The sequence below is a fragment of the Nansenia antarctica genome (assembly GCF_963989245.1).
Source record: "Nansenia antarctica genome assembly, chromosome: 7".
Classification (NCBI taxonomy): Eukaryota; Metazoa; Chordata; class Actinopteri; order Argentiniformes; family Microstomatidae; genus Nansenia; species Nansenia antarctica.
In genome coordinates, this window is record NC_137677.1 from 5,429,338 (window position 1) to 5,448,773 (window position 19,436).

Consider the following 19,436-nt stretch of genomic DNA (forward strand, 5'->3'; position numbering starts at 1 on the left):
ACTACTATGTAGTGTCCTCCTAGACCCCAGGGGAGCAACGACATGGTAACGGTTATGGTTTTTACCCTCAACCACACACACATTGTCTTTCTTCACTCTGTGTAGCACTTGGTGAAAGGCACGGTGTGGAAATGGCCTTTCAAAGAAAAAAAAAACCTTGAGTTTGGGGAATAGGTTAGTGTACCACATGGTGTGAAAACACAATGCTAGTGTCTCACCACTCACCACATAGGTTTGTCTTGATGAATGGAAAGAACATGTTGATGTCACACGTTGATGAGAAGCTGATTGGCTATGTGATGCTGCTGTCTCCACGGTAACTAACCCACTGTGCCATTTCTCCCTCCTCTGTTGCAGAGTTCTATGTATCCTCCTGACTCCTGGGGGTTCACACAGCAGGATGAATACAGCGTACACTGCCCTATGCAATCTGGAACCCAGTAAGCAATAAGCAACCCCGGCCGCCGCCGATCCCGCCTTCCTTTCCACTCTCCTCTCGTCTTAATGTGTGTTATTGTGTGGTGGTGTGTGTGTGGTCCTCTGTGGCTCAGGTGGTAGAGCATGGCACTAAGAACGCTTAGGTTGGAGGGTTCTAACCCTAACCCTTAGGTGGAGGGTTCTAACCCTTAGGTGGAGGGTTCTAACCCTTAGGTAGAGGGTTCTAACCCATAGGTTGAGGGTTCTAACCCTTAGGTGGAGGGTTCTAACCCTAATGCTTAGGTGGAGGGTTCTAACCCCAACCCTTAGGTGGAGGGTTTTAACCCCAACCCTTAGGTAGGGGTGGGACGATTAGAAAATGTAATGTCACGATTATTGTAGGCAAAATAATCGCGATCCACGATATTATCGCGAGAATAAAATAAAATAAAATAAAAAAACTTTTTAAATAATAAAACACACTGCAATCACTAGATTTTGTTGTATTTTTATTGAATCATGTTAATAACATTAACATCATTTTAAAAACATCTTGACAAAAAAATAAAAATATTTAATAAAATCTTAAATAAGGTAATGATAAATTATAAGGTATCCCTGCATAAATAAAGGAAAAAAATACTGTCAAACAAAACTTGAACACTGACACTTTTCTGTCATCAAACTGAGTGCTAGCCTTGTGGCTTAGAGACTTGAAAGCTTCAAGATAGGTTAAAGTGTCTTTGTCATTACTTCTATTATATACTTTTAATTCATTACTTCTATTATTCAACCGTGTCATTATTTTGTTCATTTTTGCACAAGCTGTAATCAAAGATGCTCTGTCTACTTAATGTTAATTCACTGTATGATTTGTTTTTCACTGAGACTATTCTAACGAATTCTATGACATTGAAAATTATTTTTGACTGGATAGGATGCCGTGGCCACACACACCCGTAGTCTATCCGTATCCATTCATTTCAATCCATTTGAGAGCTGTCCGTTGTCCGGACTGGCTAGATAAGGACACTTTCGTGAGGTGAGCTGGGCAGGTATACAGTAGGATAGCTACAGGCTATCCACACGTTCACACTGCATAATGTTGCTAACGAGCATTCAGATGAATTTCACAGTCACTTGCTATGTTAACTAACTAGTAAAGCAAGGCTCATTTTACCTGGAGTTCAGAGTACAACGCAGGGTGACGGTCACGGAGATGCACATGCAAGTGGAGGGTTCTAACCCTAACCATTTGGTTGAGGGTTCCCGCTGTAAGTCACTTAGGATAAAAGCGGCAGCTAAATGGCATTTATTATTATGATTATTATTATTATTATGTTAGTACCCACCTCAGACGTGAGCTCTGGTTGAGATACAGCGTCATCATCTCCAGTACAGGTTGAATGATGCAGCTGTTGGCCATCAAATCTTCCAACTAAATTTGACAGAAAAATGTCTTGTAAAAGAACAGTCTACTTTGAACAGTAGTCTACTCTGATCTAATTCAGATAGCATTGCTCCTGCTATACAGAGCAAATGTTCACTATACACTTTAACTGTTCACAAATTAACGTAGCGTGAAATGAATAAAATAAAAGCATTTGACATTAAAGCTCCAGCCCAGCCAATACTACTTGATGATAAGCAGATTGTCCCGTGGTGCTTGTGGCACCGGCCTGGCAGTCTTAAAACCGGGGGGTGGGGGGGTGGCCTCACATCCTTTATTAAATCTCCTTCATATCCTGTGTGGGGCGGCTTGGCGTCGGCCTTGCTCCCGAGGTTATCTCTGCATCAGCCTGCTCCATGGCCTCTGTGTCAACTGAGAGGTACACACACACACACACACACACACACACACACACACACACACACACACACACACACACACACACACACACACACAGCCCTCCTCTTGATCCCCCCACTTCACCCCCACACCACGGCTCCTAACCTCCTCCACCTCTCTCTCACACGCCCTGCTGATTGTCTCCTCAATAAGGCCTTGTGTGAGAAAAAGCATTTTTCATCATTTCTTCTTGTCGGTTTCTGCATGATGTATGATTAAACACCTCCTTAGAGCGTTGCAACAGAAAAGGTAGACAGCCAAATCGGGTCCCCTCTACCAGCTCTATTATGAGGTGTCAGAGTAAAACACTAATGTTCCATTCAACCGGTCCTCCGGTGCCCATGGTGACGGCGGGGTTACGGTATTAAACCACAAGCCTCTAGTCACGATCCGAGTGTTGATTTAACCAGAGGTGAAGTTCATTCTGCCTCTCTGGGTGTTCTTTCTTGAAAGCGTGCCACCGATGACGTCTACACAGGACCTGTGGTTTTCAGATTTCAGTCGGTGTGAAATTCACTGGTATCGAGCCTCTGCACCCCGCCGCTTCTGCAGATGTGAAGGCTAAAGAGGAGTTAGAAGTCAACATGTCGTGTTGTGGCCGATATAGTGAACAAGAAGATGATCAGATGGATAATGAGATGTTCCTATCATCAGCTGTTTATGTCGCATTATCAATGTCACCGCTACTGTAATTGTAGCCATAAGCCATAGGAAATACACAGTCATTTCCTAATGATCAAGTAACTTTTCTGGTGCTATCAGACATAACCAAACGCAGTATGTGGACCAGAGGTGCATTCCATTAACGTTGCTAAAGGAAAATCCAGGTTTATTTTTGATAAGTCTCGCGAGACTTCTAAAAAAAGAAAAAAAAATCCAGGCTTATTTTGGCTTAAGTCTCGCAAGACTTATCAAAAATAAGTCTGGGTTTTCCTTCTGCGACGCTGATGGAATGAGCTTCCGTCAAGGAACCTTCAGCTCGACATCTCGTGGCGTTAGAATTATATGGCTCTATCTTCATTTTTGTAAAAATTGAGTTTTTTTACATAATCTGATCCATTAGGTGTTTATTAATGCCTGTGTGGTGTTATTTTTAAAATGTTGACATTTTTTAGTTAGTCATTAATAAAATACAACGGTTCCATCTCACAAAACATAATGGAATGTAAAAACTTTGACGCTCGATATCTCTGAACCACCCTAAACGGAGATAGAACCTTATCATTCTAAGCTCACAATCTTTCATTAAATCCAGACAGTGGTGTTTGGTAGAATGTTTTCTACTTGACTCCCTCTAACCAACCCTAGCATGGTGGTGCTCTAGTCTCTACCATCCAGTTGATTGAGTCCTCTGGTAGACAGTCAGTCTGCGGGAGGTCGGGTCGCTGATTGAATTAGCCTCAGCCTTCTTCTCTGACATCTCTGGGGACGGGCGTGCAGCTTGGCTTACGTGACGGTGAGGTTATGTGAATGGGCCTCCCTCTCCAGGAGTCTGTCTGGGTACACACACACACTGGCTGACCTGGCCTGTAGTCCCGCCACCGCGCAGGCGCGAACTCTCTCTGTCGATGCGCGTAGCCACACATCGACACCCTGACTTGGTAGATTTAGCAACACAGGGCCCCTGCTGAATGACTGAGATCTCGATGTGTGCGTGTGTGGGCGACGGTTGGTTTTTCGGAAGACAGTCGATTCTGATCTTGCCCCCCTCTCAGTTCTGACTGTGTGGTTTTGCCCCCCCCTCCCTCCCCCTCCCCACACACACCAGTTAGCTTTGGTGTTAGCTCTATGCCACGAAGCTGTGGAACATGCCCACCCACCAGCTTCCGTTCCGCGGCAATACTTCAAAAGCACCAGATCATTTCCAAGCTCTGTTTATGTCTTGTTGGTACTGGAGTGTAATACAAACAGGTTTACACTAAAGCCTTGTGTGAATCATCACTCTCCCAGCCCCACATCTTCACCAGCTGTCGCTCTGCCTCTTGTCCTCTCCGCCTCTTTGATGATGCTGCGTCTACTACAACAGTGCCGTGAGAAATACACGTTTCCAAAGGGTTACTCGGCTTGTCCCTGTCGAAAAAACCCTTTTTGCTCTTTGTCCATAGCAACAATCCCTTTTTCTACCATTGTAGAGTCCCAGATACAGGGCTGATTGTTGCTAACACAGACCCAGAGATGGTCATGCCCTGATAGACTGAACAGTGTTCCCCTCCTCTGATGGTAGCCTGCCGGTAACTGAATGGCAGGGTTGTCTGGAAGTCAAAATGAAAGCTTATCATGCAGCCCCCGCTAGATAATCAGTCAAGTCACATGTCTCTCTGGGGTGATTTTGCCAGATTGCCATAAAGAAAGAAAGCCGTTCCAGGAAACCGAAATTGGAATCCTCCATCCTGTTCCAGTCTATTGATTCATACTTGTTGTTTATGCCTCCACGACCATTATTCTTTTGCACGTTGTTGTGAATGCCAAATTCCCTTTTAAACTTTCCCTGTGAATGATTAAACATGCTTATCATATGTCTTCGTATTCCGTAATTGTTTGGACTAGCCTGTGTAACCCAAGAGGAGGCACAGTCCTAGGCGTAGTTCATCTTTGTCATTATATTCTGACCTGTCACGATGAACAAAGCTAAGAGCTACCGCGTCCCTGGTATAGATACCGTTTGGACAACAATGTCCTAGTTCAGGTGAGCGTTGACAAGAACTTGTGTTGCCACGGCCAATAAAGCTTTGACTGATATGGAGTGTTTCACTTTCTCGTTCTCGTCTTATACACACCGTGGCAATCTGTGTTTTATAACCGGTTTGAACCCAAGACCTTTGGAAATGCTCTAGCTGTAGCCTAATAAAACTACTTTCACTCACAGTCACAGTGAAGAGTTAACGACAAGTAGGGGCGATTAGAAATGGTTCTAGATTTGCCTGTGCTGCATAACTAACCGATTAGGAATTAAGTTCTCAAAAGGGTTATTTTTTCCCCCCGGATGTAGCACGTTGGATGACTGGAGACCAAGCTGGGTTGTGTTATTGGAATGCTACTGCTCGGTGCGCTTAGCTGGCGTAGCGGACTAAGCGTCGACCATGTTAACCGCAGGGTTTCCCGTTTCGATTCCGGCCGCGGACATATCCTGCATGTCATCCCTTCTCTCTCTCTCTTTCTCACCCATCCTTCCTGTCAAACCTCTACTATCTCTATCACAATAAAAAGAAAAATATGAGTGGGACTGGCCCACTCAGAAAAAGAAAAAAAAAGGAATACTACTGCTCACGGTGCGGTGGTGCTGTCTGCCACCAGCCAAGGCTGCGGCATCACTGTCTCATCAGGAGGCGGCTTCTGGGTTAGGGAGGGGATGGGTTGGGGATTTCCAGCGTTAGGTGAGGCCAAAACTGTCACCGATCTTACCTGTTGTAAACAAACTTCCTGGGCCCGTTTCCATAATACCAGACCGAACAGAACAAGATCTTCCATTGATAGTGTGATTCATACCAAGACCTGGTGTAATGTGTTTCTGGGAAACGGCCGCTCTAGAATTAGAGATTGATCCCAGTTTCCTGATCTAATCTGAGGTCAGAAAAAGCCGATATCCATTGATCTGAACAAAAAGAACAAACCTAGCGGCCTATGGCCTGTATCTGGCCTGTATCTGGGGGGTAGTGGTGGTCTAGTGGATAGTGTGTGGATAGTGTGTTGGACTTCCGATCGGAAGGTTGTGAGTTCAAATCCCGCCTGAAACCACACCACTACTAGTGTTCCCTTGAGTAAGGCACTTAGCCCTCAGTTACTCCAGGGGGACTGTCCCTGTAATTCGTAATTGTAAGTCGCTTTGGATAAAAGCGTCTGCTAAATGGCAAAATTATTAAAATTATTATTATTTAATCTGTCATTTCTATTGTTGCAATAAAACAGACACGGCCGTGGCCAGTACCGCTGGTCGTAGCTTAGATCTCAGACCTATGCTCCCCGTTCATCCCATTCCAGCCCTTACATAACAGCTCCGAGTCCGTCATCCTCTCCCTGATCTAAGGCCTGTGTTGGAGGACACAGAGGTGCTTAAGCCCATGAACAGCTTCAGCTCTCCAATCCCCCGAGCTGAGCGGCCAGGCTCACACAAGATCAGAGCGTGTGTGTGTGCGTGCGTTTGTGTGTGCGTTCGTCCGTGTGCGTTTGTGCATGTGTGCGCACGTTCCCCTCCAACACTCCAGTGCCGTTCTGTACGTGTCACTTTCATTATGTGTGTACATGTACAACCATTGCCTATCAGTCTGCCCACACACCATGTGACTCAAACAGAAAGTGAAGAAACCCAGAGTGTCCTTTTAGAAACAGTGAAACAAGCGATGCAGGTGATTTTCCACTGGCGTCGGGAACACGGCGATTCCAGGAAGAGATAGTGAAAGCGTTGAGCGTCGCTGGAACACAGCGGAGAGGAGAGGAGAGGAGGGGAGGGGGGTCACATGAAGCCTAGAGCTTGACAGCAAAGTAGAGAGAGAGAGAGAGAGAGAGAGGCGACTTGGCACAGCTGCTGCTCCTGTGGATCTGTGTCTAACTCGCTCAGTGGACGGAGAGAATATGTGGGGTAGTGGTGGTCTAGTGGATAGTGAGTTGGACTTGGGATCGGAAGGTTGTGAGTTCAAATCCCGCCTGAAGCCACACCACTACTAGTGTGCCCTTGGGTAAGGCACTTAGCCCTCAGTTACTCCAGGGGGAATGTCCCTGTAATTCGTAATTGTAAGTCGCTTTGGATAAAAGCGTCTGCTAAATGGCAAAATTAAAATTAAAATTAAAATTAGAATATGGTCAGTGTTCAGGCAGGGTTGCCGGCGTGGGTCTTGGAGGAACCGGAGGAGAAAGGGTAGGGGCTGTACTGAACTTCTCTCTGACTTTACCTGATTTACCATCGTTTGTTGTGTGGTCACTCACTGGCCAGTCCTGTATCGATTAGGCCTACCTACATCCAATCTTTCTCCACGACCAATGTTAGGATCTCTATCTCGTCCTCTCTCTGATCTGTCCTAGTTGTTTTGTGTTGTACTTCTTGTAAATGAACTTCTGCTTGTGAAGGGGTGTGTCACATGTTCCCCTTCGTACCTTCGTGTTGGTGTAGTTCCCTTGTGAAACCCCTTAAAGCCACAGTGCTCTCTCCCTGGACGTGTCATTAAGCCCGTGTACCTCTGACCTTCTGCAGGCAATACCACTTGAACGCCACCAGTCCGGATATGCCCATGGACATGTTCAGCAGCCACTCGGGGTTCCAGGACTATTCTCTCGGCCTCCCCAGGAACGGAGATTTCCCTCAGGTAAGACCTTCCCCCATGCCCCCCCCCTCTCTCTCTCTCTCTCTCTCTCTCTGTCTCTCGCTCTCTCGCTCTCTCTCTCTCTCTCTGTCTCTCTCTCTCCCTTCTCTCACTTTCTCGCTCTCTCTCTCGCTCTATCTCTTTCTCTTTCTCTCTTTCTCTCTCTCTCTCTCTCTCTCCCTTCTCTCACTTTCTCTCACCCCCTCTCTTTCTCTCCTCTCTCTTTTGAGCATTCTTTCTTTCTTCTATCTTTCCCTATTGCTCTTACTCACTCTTTCTGCTACTCCTTCCTATGTATTTCTCTCTCTCTCTCTCTTGTATTCTTAGAGAGAAGGGAGGGGACTGTTCCTCCCACCTCCTCCTTTCATCCTGACCGTCTCCACCGTGGCACGGTGTGTTATTCTGCCACAATAACAGAGATTAAAGCCTAATCTCTTAAACCGTCTAGACGGTAAAGAAGATACCTGCTCTTCTCCTGTGAGGACATGTCATTAATAACACAGACATTTACTTGGGCATCAGGCTCTTTCACTCATACAAACAGCTGCTCTTCTTATTGTATGTTCATACAACAGTAGGAACACGGGTTTGTTGGTGTATTTTGTATGGAGGCAGACGATCTAATAGTTCTATATCTAACAAGAGTCACTCACAAATACGGTCTTGTGGTTTGGTTACTAGGCATATTCCTTCCTCATATTTCCGTGTCGAACCTCACATTTCCAGAGAAACAAACTACGCCCTTCTTCTCCTTGCTTGATGGCAAATTCCTGGCAAATTCACAATGCTCCGTGGGAAAACGAGTCCCTCCCTCCCTCCCTCCCTCCTCTCTCGGAGGGAGATAAGCTTAACACAGCGCCGACTTCACTTGACTTTTTCATCTGGGCTTATTTGTATTGGGTCGAGTAGGAGGGCAGATCCCCTCCTCATAGGCTTATTAGTCCCCGGCGCAGCCTCCAATGAGTGTGTGTGTGTGTGTGTGTGTGTGTGTGTGTGTGTGTGTGTGTGTGTGTGTGTGTGTGTGTGTGTGTGTGTGTGTGAGTGTGTGTGTGTGTGTGAGTGTGTGCGTAAAGGAGGGCAGCGAGGCGTGTCACTAAGCAGGCCGTCAGGATTCTCCTCACGTTGAGCCTGTCGTGTAGGGGGGCAGGGGGGGGGGCAGGGGGCAGGGGGGGGGGGCTCTGGGCACTAGTGAATAATGAGTTAGTAGCAGCAGCAGCCGCCGCCGCCGGGGCTGGGGGGGCCGTTCTATGTGTTTAATGAAGAGCCTCTGACCCCACCAGTGTGTTGCAACACTGGAGATGGCACTGCTCAGATTGGTTGTGTGTGTGTGTGTGTGTGTGTGTGTGTGTGTGCGCGTGTGTGTGTGTGTGCGGTTGCTTCCCGCCAGAGGGAATGTGAGGGAGACGAGGCGCACAAGCACATCACACATATGCATCAAACACACACAAGTACGCACGTGTAGCTGTGCACATCAACTCATCAACCATTGACACGGTTCACGCACGCACACACTCACACACACACACAGAACCACACACACTTCTTGCACATCCCCAGCCATGCCCCTCCGACACAAACCCTACCCCCCCCCCCAGCCTTCACTAACTCCACCACAGTGAACACCAGGGAAAGCTAAGAGAATTCCCCTTTGTATCATATAACTCTCCTCTGAAATGTCACTTTTGTTTGGAAGCGCATAGCATAGGTGAGCTCTGTGATTGTTGTCATCACACAGCCATTAGTATTCCTGCGTGGGGGGGGGGGGGGTTTCAAGAAGAACAAAGGCTCTAGTTTACTTTTGTCATACAAGACCCATGGTGCGTCATGTCTGTGTGTTGCTGTGTTTACTGTGGTATTTTGTGATGATGATGATGGTGATTCACGCGGGGTTTCCCATGTAGCATTTTTCATCTGTTTGTGCCTATTAGGTGGGTTGTCTGGTGCATGGAGTCATCTTGTATGTTTAGACTGGCCGGTCTGAACCACAATGCAGTCGTGCACATGCGTGTGTGTGTTTGTGTGCTCGTGTGTGTGTGTGTGTGTGCGTGTGTGTGTGTGTGTGTGTGTGTCGCTTTGCTTTGCTTTCTCAGCTGTTGCTGCTGGCCCCGAAAGAGAGGCCTCCACATGAGGCATGCAGAGAAAATGTAAGTCACAGGGTCGTGACTAATCCTCACCAACTCAACCAGCAACACGATCGCTCTTCCCCCCTTCCCTATCCTCCTTCCCTCTCCTCCTTCCCTCTCCTCCTTCCCTCTCCTCCTTCCCTCTCCTCCTTCCCTCTCCTCCTTCCCTCTCCTCCTTCCCTCTCCTCCTTCCCTCTCCCCTCCCTCCCCCCTTCCCTCTCCTCCTTCCCTCTCCTCCTTCCCTCTCCTCCTTCCCTCTCCTCCTTCCCTCTCCTCCTTCCCTCTCCTCCTTCCCTCTCCTCCTTCCCTCTCCTCCTTCCCTCTCCTCCTTCCCTCTCCTCCTTCCCTCTCCCCTCCCTCCCCCCTTCCCTCTCCTCCTTCCCTCTCCTCCTTCCCTCTCCTCCTTCCCTCTCCTCCTTCCCTCTCCTCCTTCCCTCTCTCCTTCCCTCTCCTCCTTCCCTCTCCTCCTTCCCTCTCCTCCTTCCCTCTCCTCCTTCCCTCTCCTCCTTCCCTCTCCTCCTTCCCTCTCCTCCTTCCCTCTCCTCCTCCCCTCTCCTCTTTCCCTCTCCTCCTTCCCTCTCCCCTCCCTCCCTCCTTCCCTCTCCTCCTTCCCTCTCCTCCTTCCCTCTCCTCCTTCCCTCTCCTCCTTCCCTCTCCTTCCCTCTCCTCCTTCCCTCTCCTCCTTCCCTCTCCTTCCCTCTCCTCCTTCCCTCTCCTCCTTCCCTCTCCTCCTTCCCTCTCTCCTTCCCTCTCCTCCTTCCCTCTCCCCCTTCCCTCTCCCCCTTCCCTCTCCTCCTTCCCTCTCCTCCTTCCCTCTCCTCCTTCCCTCTCCTCCTTCCCTCTCCTCCTTCCCTCTCCTTCTTCCCTCTCCTCCTTCCCTCCCTCCTTTAACCCTGAGGCATTGTCTCAATGCCCATGTGAAGAATGTCAAGGATGTGCCGGACGCCCGTATGTAACGCCGCTCTTGTGTCCTGTGGCAGTCAGTGGTCCTCTGGGGCCGGGTTGTTGACTGTGTTCTTGTGTTCTTCCTGCCTACAAGTTATTGCACAAGCAAAGCCTAGTTTTCTACACACACGTTAAGCCTAGTCGTAGGGTGAAATACTTAAATCTTCAATGGAGATTTTACTAGTGAAATCGTCATGTCAAGGACTAAGGACTAGGCCTAACCGAGAAACCGGAGTGTAGAGATTAGGGAGGCTTTATCACAAGGGCCTTGCAGTAGAGGGGACAAGATGTGCTGGCGTGGTCTCTCGGTTTCCCTACGGACCTTCCCAGCAGAGCCAGAACCCCGCGTGGCTTGGCCTTTGATATCTGTGGCACCCACGAGTGCTGGCTTGTTGCTGTTGTGGCGTGAAGCTCTATCAGGATATCCTTATATTGTTTTGAAACGCAGCGCTGCGCAGTGCACAGGATGTTCCTCTGAGCACTGGAGATAACTCCGACCAAGAATGGTCTTTTGTATGTTTTTTTTTATATATATATTTTTTATTTTTTTTAAGCCTTCCTAGAAATAGGCCATCACTCTTACTCGGGGTCAAGTAGTGAAGCCTACTGTCATTCAGTGTAGTGCTGTTTCCCAGTACCATAAGCACTTAGAAATTCCCCTCGACCTAGATTGCTATTGGCACTCGACCAGACTTGCCTGATGAAATTGGTCCTCTTGGATTGTGTGTGTCCTGACCTAACATAAGTCCTGACTGATGAGAATGGCTGGCGAGGCCCTGTCTGCCTGCCCCTCTGTTCCCATTGGTCTGAGGCACTCAAGATGAGAGCCCGCAATAGGAGAGGTAAGGGGAGTGGCCGGGGGTACTTGACCTTTTTACATTGCCGACCGGTCAAACGGTGCTGCTCTCTGCGGCTGGGGAAGGATTTCAGTGATGCTGTGATCCGTGTCTGACTGTATTGAGTTCTTGTTTGAGGTGCACACACACTTGCAGGCTTAGCGTAGCTTCGTGTCGGTGGCTGGATGATAGGTGCTTATGCATGGTCACATAGTCAGAGTACATGAGAGAGTACTTGAGAGAGAGAGAGTACTTGGGAGGGAGTACTTGAGAGAGAGAGTACTTGAGACGGAGTGTAGTCGAGAGAGAGAGAGAGGGCAAGTCGGGAGTACTAGGCACAGATACGGACACGCTGGCTAACCCTGACCTCCCTGTGCTCCAGGTCTTAACCCAGGTCACCCCCTTCCCCCCCCCCAGTGTGCTGAAACACGATTCAAAGAATAGATTAAAAATATGACTTACTGGAAGAAAATAGCTAGTAGGAGAGCACATTTACTGAACCGCAGTCTCACCACAAAGAGTGATCCTCCGTGTGGTGCCGCACTCGCATTCAACACTGAAACTCTCTGTGTCTTTTCTTCTCTCTCTCTCCTTCCCTCCTACACACTCTCTCTCTCTCTCTCTCACACACACACACGCACGCACACACACACACGCTCCTGGCTTTTCCTAGGTGTGTAAAACCTTCTGACTTCTGTTGTCAAATCTTATGTGTAGAAACCTGTCCTTCTTCTGTTCTCCGCCCCCTCCCTCTTAATCTGCGGATGTTACAATGACAGACAACCTGAGAGGGCCAGAGGAAGCCTTTTTAAAAAGGCCACGTCTCGAGTTGATAGTGAATTCTTTCCACCGGAGAGAGGCCCCAGTGAGTCAGACCAGAGACGGGCCTATAAACCTAAACACCCTCAGGGCTTGAAATGAAAGAAAGGTGCTTCATATTCTCTCCTGCTTCCATTATAACTAAATCATAGCCCCGGTGACTTGCTATATTGCCCCTGCGTGTTTTGCGCGTCTGTCATAGATTTGTACTGTTTGTTTAACTGTTTCCTGGCTCAATAATGTTCCATTGGGTTTTATACAGTACATGTTTTTTTTTTAAAGGTTGACTTTATTTTCTGTTTTCCTTGTAACACACGGTTTAGAAACCGCCCACTTTCTTTTTATACAAGGAAGTGAAGGGTGGTAACAAAGGGTTGCTGTAGCTACATAGCGACACCCCCCCCCCCGGTCGGGGACAAACAACTGACCTCGCAATTTGTGGAAAGTAACAGTGCGTGCGTGTGCCTTGTTGCCACAGCAGCTTCCTGCTCCTCCACACAGAGCTTCTATTGTCAGGGGCGTGACACGACAAGAAGATGATACCAAACGCTTGATAGAAGCAGCAACAGCAGATCATCGGTGATTCATCCCTGCCGATATCCCAATAGCAACACACACACACACACACACTCACACACACACACACGCACACTCACACAGACAGACACACACACACACACACACTGTGTACACTCACACTGTGTACACACACACACACACACATACACACACATACTCACACACTCACACACACACACACTCACACACACACACACTCCCAGGCTGAGGGTTCCCACTCATGACACCATGGAGAGACGCCACTCTGTCTCAGACTCCCTTTCTTGGAGGTGGGCAGTATGGCACCATAGTGGACATGACCAACTAACCTCTTTTCCCTTAATGATCATAGATGTCCATGACAGTGAATCTATCTGCCCTATGTCGCCTGCCTCTTCCCCAAAGATATGCTTATTCCTGATTAGTTATGAATTCCAGATTTTCTTACTCCCGAGGTTGCTTTTTTCATGCCTCAGAGGATAGTGTGAGAGTACAGAAAATGGTGGATCTTATCATCCGTTAGCATTTATTCCCGTAATTATTTGCGTACCTGATCCCACCCCTTACTGTTCCTGTAAGCCAGGATGTCAGAGATGATGATGATGACGACACATGGCTTATTAGCTTCTCATATAGGGCGTTAGCTTTCACTTTAGATGAACATATCATTTAGCTTTCACTTTAGATGAATTATGTCCATCACATGGAGAATTGTATGAGGAAAAAACCCCATGGTTCTATCATGTATGGTTCAAAAGTTATCAAGGTTTACCTCTTTACATACACATGCAAATTCTGAAATTCAACTTTATCTTTTAAACTATATTCATTTTTATTACACAAACCTATATATTCTTTTCAGAAGTTTAAGACCAATATTAATAGCACAAACAGCATCTAGCGGGCAAGACTAGCCTAGCTAGCTTGTATCTGTCTCTGTCAATTCAGTATAATCTTATGCTAGATTTATTTTGTGTTTTAGATTCTTTGCCTTTCAGGAACTTCACCCTTAATGAAATGTCTAGCAGCTCCAAAAGCGTTGAGTCCAGAAACAAGTTTATTATCCAAGCAAAATAGTATTGTTGTATTATATTACACAGAGTATACCAGATCAAGAAAGGCAGCTCAAATACTACTGCATGTTTGTGAAACACACATTTTATCCAAGACGCCCCAAAGGTGTGCTGATCTGAAAGTGGGGGTGCTTAACTAGTAGGGGTGCAACGGTTCTCGGTTTTTTTACGGACGGTACGGTTTGCGTTCCACGGCTCAATTCACTAGTGAACCGTGACGGTTTTCGTTTTTTTTTCTTTTTTTTTTTTTAACCTTTATTTTACCAGGAAGTCACATTGAGATTAAAACCTCTTTTACAAGAGAGACCTGGCCAAGACAGGGTCAAAATAGTAGCTTAAAAAAACTGTTCAGATAACAAGACAGGACATAAGACAGTGGCAACAATACAATAGACAAACAATGGTAGGGGTATTTACAAGGTGATTAAAACATTGAGAAGTCTAACCAAAGCAGGTACAGCGAGCGGTGACCACATCCTTTAATCTACGCTTGAAGATACTTATGGAAATAAGGGCCTCTAATTTAAAAGTAGTCTGTAGGTCATTCCAAGACCAAGGGCCATAATAAGACAAGCTTGCCCTTCCAACATTGTTCATGATAAGTGGCACCTTGTATTGTAGCCATCTACGAGACCTGAGACCCGAGCCACTCGGTATAGGGATGAACTTCAGGCCCAGATAATTCGGTAAGAAGCCAGAGATGATTTTAAACACAAGAGTGTACCAGTGTTGGAGCCTTCTGACAGAAAGAGATGGCCATCCAACCAGACTATACAGTGTACAGTGATGGGTCCTGAAGGCACTATTGGTGATGTATCTTAGAACCGAATGATACAGGGGGTCTAGCTTGGATAAAGTGGACAGAGAAGCAAACCTATATACTGTATCACCATAATCCAATTGTGAAAGGAAAAGGGCGGAGACAAGACGTTTTCTGGAAGCCAAGGAAAAGCAAGATTTAAATCTATACAGGAAGCCCACTGTACGCTTAAGCTTTATGGCGAGAAGATCAATTTGGCCGCGTTCGTAAATTAGCTCTGAGAGCGCCGGAGCGTCCACGTGAATGCCTCGAACGCGGCCTTTGGTCAGAGGTCGAGTTGGTCTGGAACGTTTGTTTCTGAACCGAACCGTACCGAAAACCGTGACCCAAAATACCGAACCGTACCGAACCGTGGGCCAACTGAACCGTTGCACCCCTATTAACTAGCCTTCCTGTCCACCATTCAAGTGGCAGATAGCAGTTCCAGAGGTGTCTTGAGGCCCCTATGAATTGTTCCATATGGTGATGAGACGGACCTATTTGATTGCTGTTTCATTGACAACATTTCCTTACAGCCTATAGCTGTTATTTTTGTGAATTTTATACTTCCAGCACAAGTGCTGTTGGCTATCCTATTTCAGTGTCCTTTGAGTTGTGCTTTATGGACTATTTTAATGAGATAAACACAGCATGAAGCACCACAGTATTTTAGGAATCATGCCTGTGGAAAGACGTCGACAGCTTAGAACGACAACTCTATTAGCTATAGCCTGAACACTGACAGGTGATTAACCCAACCTATCTAGCAGTTTAATTGGCTCTGACACCTAATCTAATCAGGAACCAAAGCATGCAAAAAAAAGGAACTCCAGATAGTTGTTTTTGCAGTCCCAGCAGAGTTACCAGCCTTGAAAACAGAGCCTAATCTGCTGTCAGACAAGACAAAAGTCAGGGACTGAAATAAGCCCTTCAGCAGCAGCCCAGCCGGCCCTCTAAATATAATAATCATTAAATACTGATCCCAGACCATTTAGCAGAGCCATAAGCAGCCGAGCCCAGGCCAGGGAGCCGTGTAGAAGACCAGCACGCCGAATGTTTACACTACAAATGCGGTTGAGTTACACCACGTACAGTAAAATGGGCTTGACTGCCAGTAACTCTAGTCACTTACCAACAAAAGCATCATTTCCTGAAAGCTCCTCCCCCCTCCTCCTCCCTCTGCTCCCCTCCCCTCCCCTCACCCCCTCCACTCTCTCTCTCTCTCTCTCTCTCTCTCTCTCCAACCACCTTTGAGCATTGAGGAACTAGACCACAATCAATATGACTAAAACTCTACGCAAATACCTGTCAGTCCTGTCCAAGCAGGAAATGTGTGTTTTAGGGGCTCATTGAGTGAGTGAGTGAGTGAGCTGCTAGCCCCAGAGCCTTGCCTACCTGGGATGTGGGTTTTTGCTTGGACTGTGTTCAGGGGTGTGTGGAGTCGGTTCTGAGCTGAGCTGTGGAACAGCTGTTAAGACGGTCTGCTCTGGGGAAAGCCTACAGCTGTGAGGTGCCTCCTCCTCCTCCTCCTCCACCATCACCCTTCTACCAGCACATGGAAGGAGCTGTTGTATTCAGGGAACGGTATATTAGGTCTGTTTGACCCCCCCGCTCCGGAGAGCTTGGACTCATGTCTCTCATGCAGTTTTGGACTAAGTTGTACACTCAACTGGGACGACCACTTCCCAAGGTAACTAGCCTTGTTTTGTTCAGATGTTTTTGTTTGAGTGTGTAATGGTGGGGAAAAGCAGAGAAACTGTTGTGTCTGGAGTTAAACTTGGGTTTGTTTAAATCATGTTTGTTTTTTACTTTGCTGGTTGTTTTTCAACTTGTCCCTTTTTTTCTGTCGTGGAAATGTTTGTTTGAAATACTGACTGACTGTCACCGTGGCTGGGCCGACACTGGGTGTGAACTGACATCTTATCTCCAGCTGGTACATTTCCCAATACGCACTTTCCTGGCAACCTAATTTATTTGTTTGCTTCCTTTAAGCAAATGATGGAAAAGCTTCCTCCTTCTCTTTAACACCGTATTGGAAGACGCGTTCTTCTCTGCACATGACCAGAGGGACCCCAGCCAGTACCTCGCTTTTGTGCTGTGCTGTGCTTGCGGGAAACCTCGTGTGACCTGGGCTCTGTATCTGTACCTTGTAGGGAGCTGATGCCATTACATTTGAAATTGAAAACGAAAACCCTAGTGAATTGAATAGGATTTATCATACATGGGTCAATGACGTGACGTGTACATTTTGTGTCCGAATGTAATGTTTTCTAAAATTAACAATTATATACAGTTGTACTGTCTCTATATGGTGAACATCTATTTGTGCTACGAGTCACTGACTTTATGTATGTGCATCTGTTGTCGGCTATATAAAGCCGTAGGGTGAATTTATAGTCTCATTACAGCGTTGTAAGAGACGTGTTTTGAGATGTGATGTGTTCACACCGGGCTTCCCGAGCAGTGCAGATCAGCCTCTCGTTTTGGTCCGTACCAATGAGGCTAACCATGACAAATGGCTGTTCTTATACAGCAGCCTTCCCGTAAGTGGCTGAACCTGATAGCTTCATAGCCGTAGCACGCAGTGTGTCTCTTCCATTCATTCAGCCCTCACCCCTCTATTGTAATACTTAAGCAATATCACACGAGAGGGAGTGTGTTATACTGAATATCAATATAATCAAACAATCAAATTACTTGGTCGGAACTAACTGTTGTATAATAGATGATATCTTTTGTAGGCAAGGTTTTTTGTAAAAAAAACAAACAATGTGTTATTCAAGGTGAGGCAAGGAACCAGGAAACGGTGCAGACTATGTGCCTCACATGACGTGACGCCAACCTCGAGGGTTATGAGGCTGATCGACGCGGTACTAGAGGGTGACGATTCTTCTTCTCGTGACAACATTGAAAATGCCAGTTTTTCCTGAATGTTCCGGAATCGACGTCACACTCTTTCTTTCATTGACGTCCAAAGTACGCAGCCATGATTTGTTTCCACAGTGGGAGTCTCAGCCGAGACTTTGATGTCCGTATAATTCCCCTCTCGCTGGTCCAGAGGTGTGTGTGTGTGTGTGTCCTGTTTGTGTGTCCAATGTGTGTGTCCTGTGTGTGTGTATGTGCGTCTGTGTGTGTGTCAGTTTGTGTGTGTGTCCGTGTGTCCGTGTGTGTGTGTGTCCGTTTGTGTGTGTGTGCCTCTGTGTGTATCCGTCTGTGTGTGTATCCGTCTGTGTGTGTGTCCGTCTGTGTGCGTCCGTCTGTGTGTGCACGTCTGTGTGTGTGTGTGTGTGTGTGTGTGTGTGTGTGTGTGGCTCCCCCTGGCCTGTCAGTTCCATGGCAGATGCCAGAGACCCAGGCAGGCAGCCCTATTTTAGGCCCCGCCGCTCCGGCAAGGCTCGTGTCTTACTGGAAGTGGGGATGAGTGGAGGAGGGAGCGGATGAGTGTGTGAGGGAATGACAGGACGGACGACAGACTCTAATAGTGAGTGAGCTCACCGTTAGTAGTGTCCCTCCCGCGGGGCCGCGCAGCACCAACACAGCCCCCTGTCCTCTGCCCCCACCGCAGAGGGCCAGCTAGCCGCGTGTGTGTCATCATCAAGACAATGACGGGAAGGTTAGCTGAGGTTATGAGCGTGTGGTTTTGGACTGTAACTACGTGGGTTGGCTCGAAGGGGATGACTTTCTTTTTTCTTTTTTCTTTTTTTTTTGTTGCACACCCCTCTCTCTCTATTCTATTCCGCGATCTTTCCCAATTTATAGTGACTAATGTATTTTTTCTCGAAGTTGTTTAATTCTAGAAATTCCCGAGAGAGTTTGTTTGAACTGTGTGTTAGATTAGTTTTTTGATCAAATTCGTGCTGTTGATTTGCCACTGTTGCCACATTCTAAAAGCTTACGAGTGCTTTTGGTTAGTGTGTTTTGATTTGTTGGCTACATTTATTAAATGGCATAGCTGATGAAGTCGCAAGCCAATACGCTTTTTTTGATTAAGAAAAGGTTTTGCAATAGTTGTTGAGTGTGGTGTAATCTGAGGCTGTTCTGAAATTACCAGATAATTCTTCCGAGCTGAGTTGTCATCTGACATCACCAACGTGCTGTATCCATTTCCCTGAAAGTGTGAGGTTACAGGCTCACACCTGCCCCCAGTGACACACACACACACACACACACTCTCTTTCTTTTTCCACAGCCCCACTAACGCCCATTTACAGGGTCAATGAGACAGATTTGATTTCCTGTAAGGTATGTGTTATGGCTTTTATTGCCCTCATTCCATCATCATTAGATTAGATTACATTAAACTTTATTGTCATTGCACAGAGTACTGAGACACCGAGACAACGAAATGTGCTTTGGCATCTAACCAGATAAGAGCAAGAGTCATGACAATGTAACTGTATATGGTCAGCATCAGAAGCCCACCCTCTTTGTCTGTCAGAGACACTGGGTTCATCTCAATCATCTAAAGTAACTCCCTCTTCTCATCCCCTATCCTTCATCTGCATCTGAAACCATAGGATAAGTAAGCTTTTTAAATTTTATTTCCTTGATTACTTCCTCAATCTCAATTCTTTCACACCGGTGCTGAATCGGGTGAAGGACTCGAGGAGAGACAAGGAAATGAAAGCCGCTGTTAGAGCATTGGTTGGTAGATGCATCCTGCCAGAGAATGTTTAGCTTCAACTCCACCCAGGAAGCCCTGGCTGACGTCTCTTGGCAGGGC

At 46.9% G+C, this 19,436-nt stretch overlaps 1 protein-coding gene across 1 annotated transcript in view; it reads left to right on the forward strand.

Moving 5' to 3' along the window:
• The window catches only part of sbno2b (strawberry notch homolog 2b), a 51,456-nt gene that overhangs the window by 1,418 nt on the left and 30,602 nt on the right, over positions 1-19,436 (forward strand). Inside the window, exons 2-3 of the mRNA XM_080536027.1 lie at positions 358-440; positions 7,452-7,563. Of these exons, the coding sequence (XP_080392153.1) occupies positions 358-440; positions 7,452-7,563 (195 nt within the window). The remainder of the gene's footprint in view (positions 1-357; positions 441-7,451; positions 7,564-19,436) is intronic.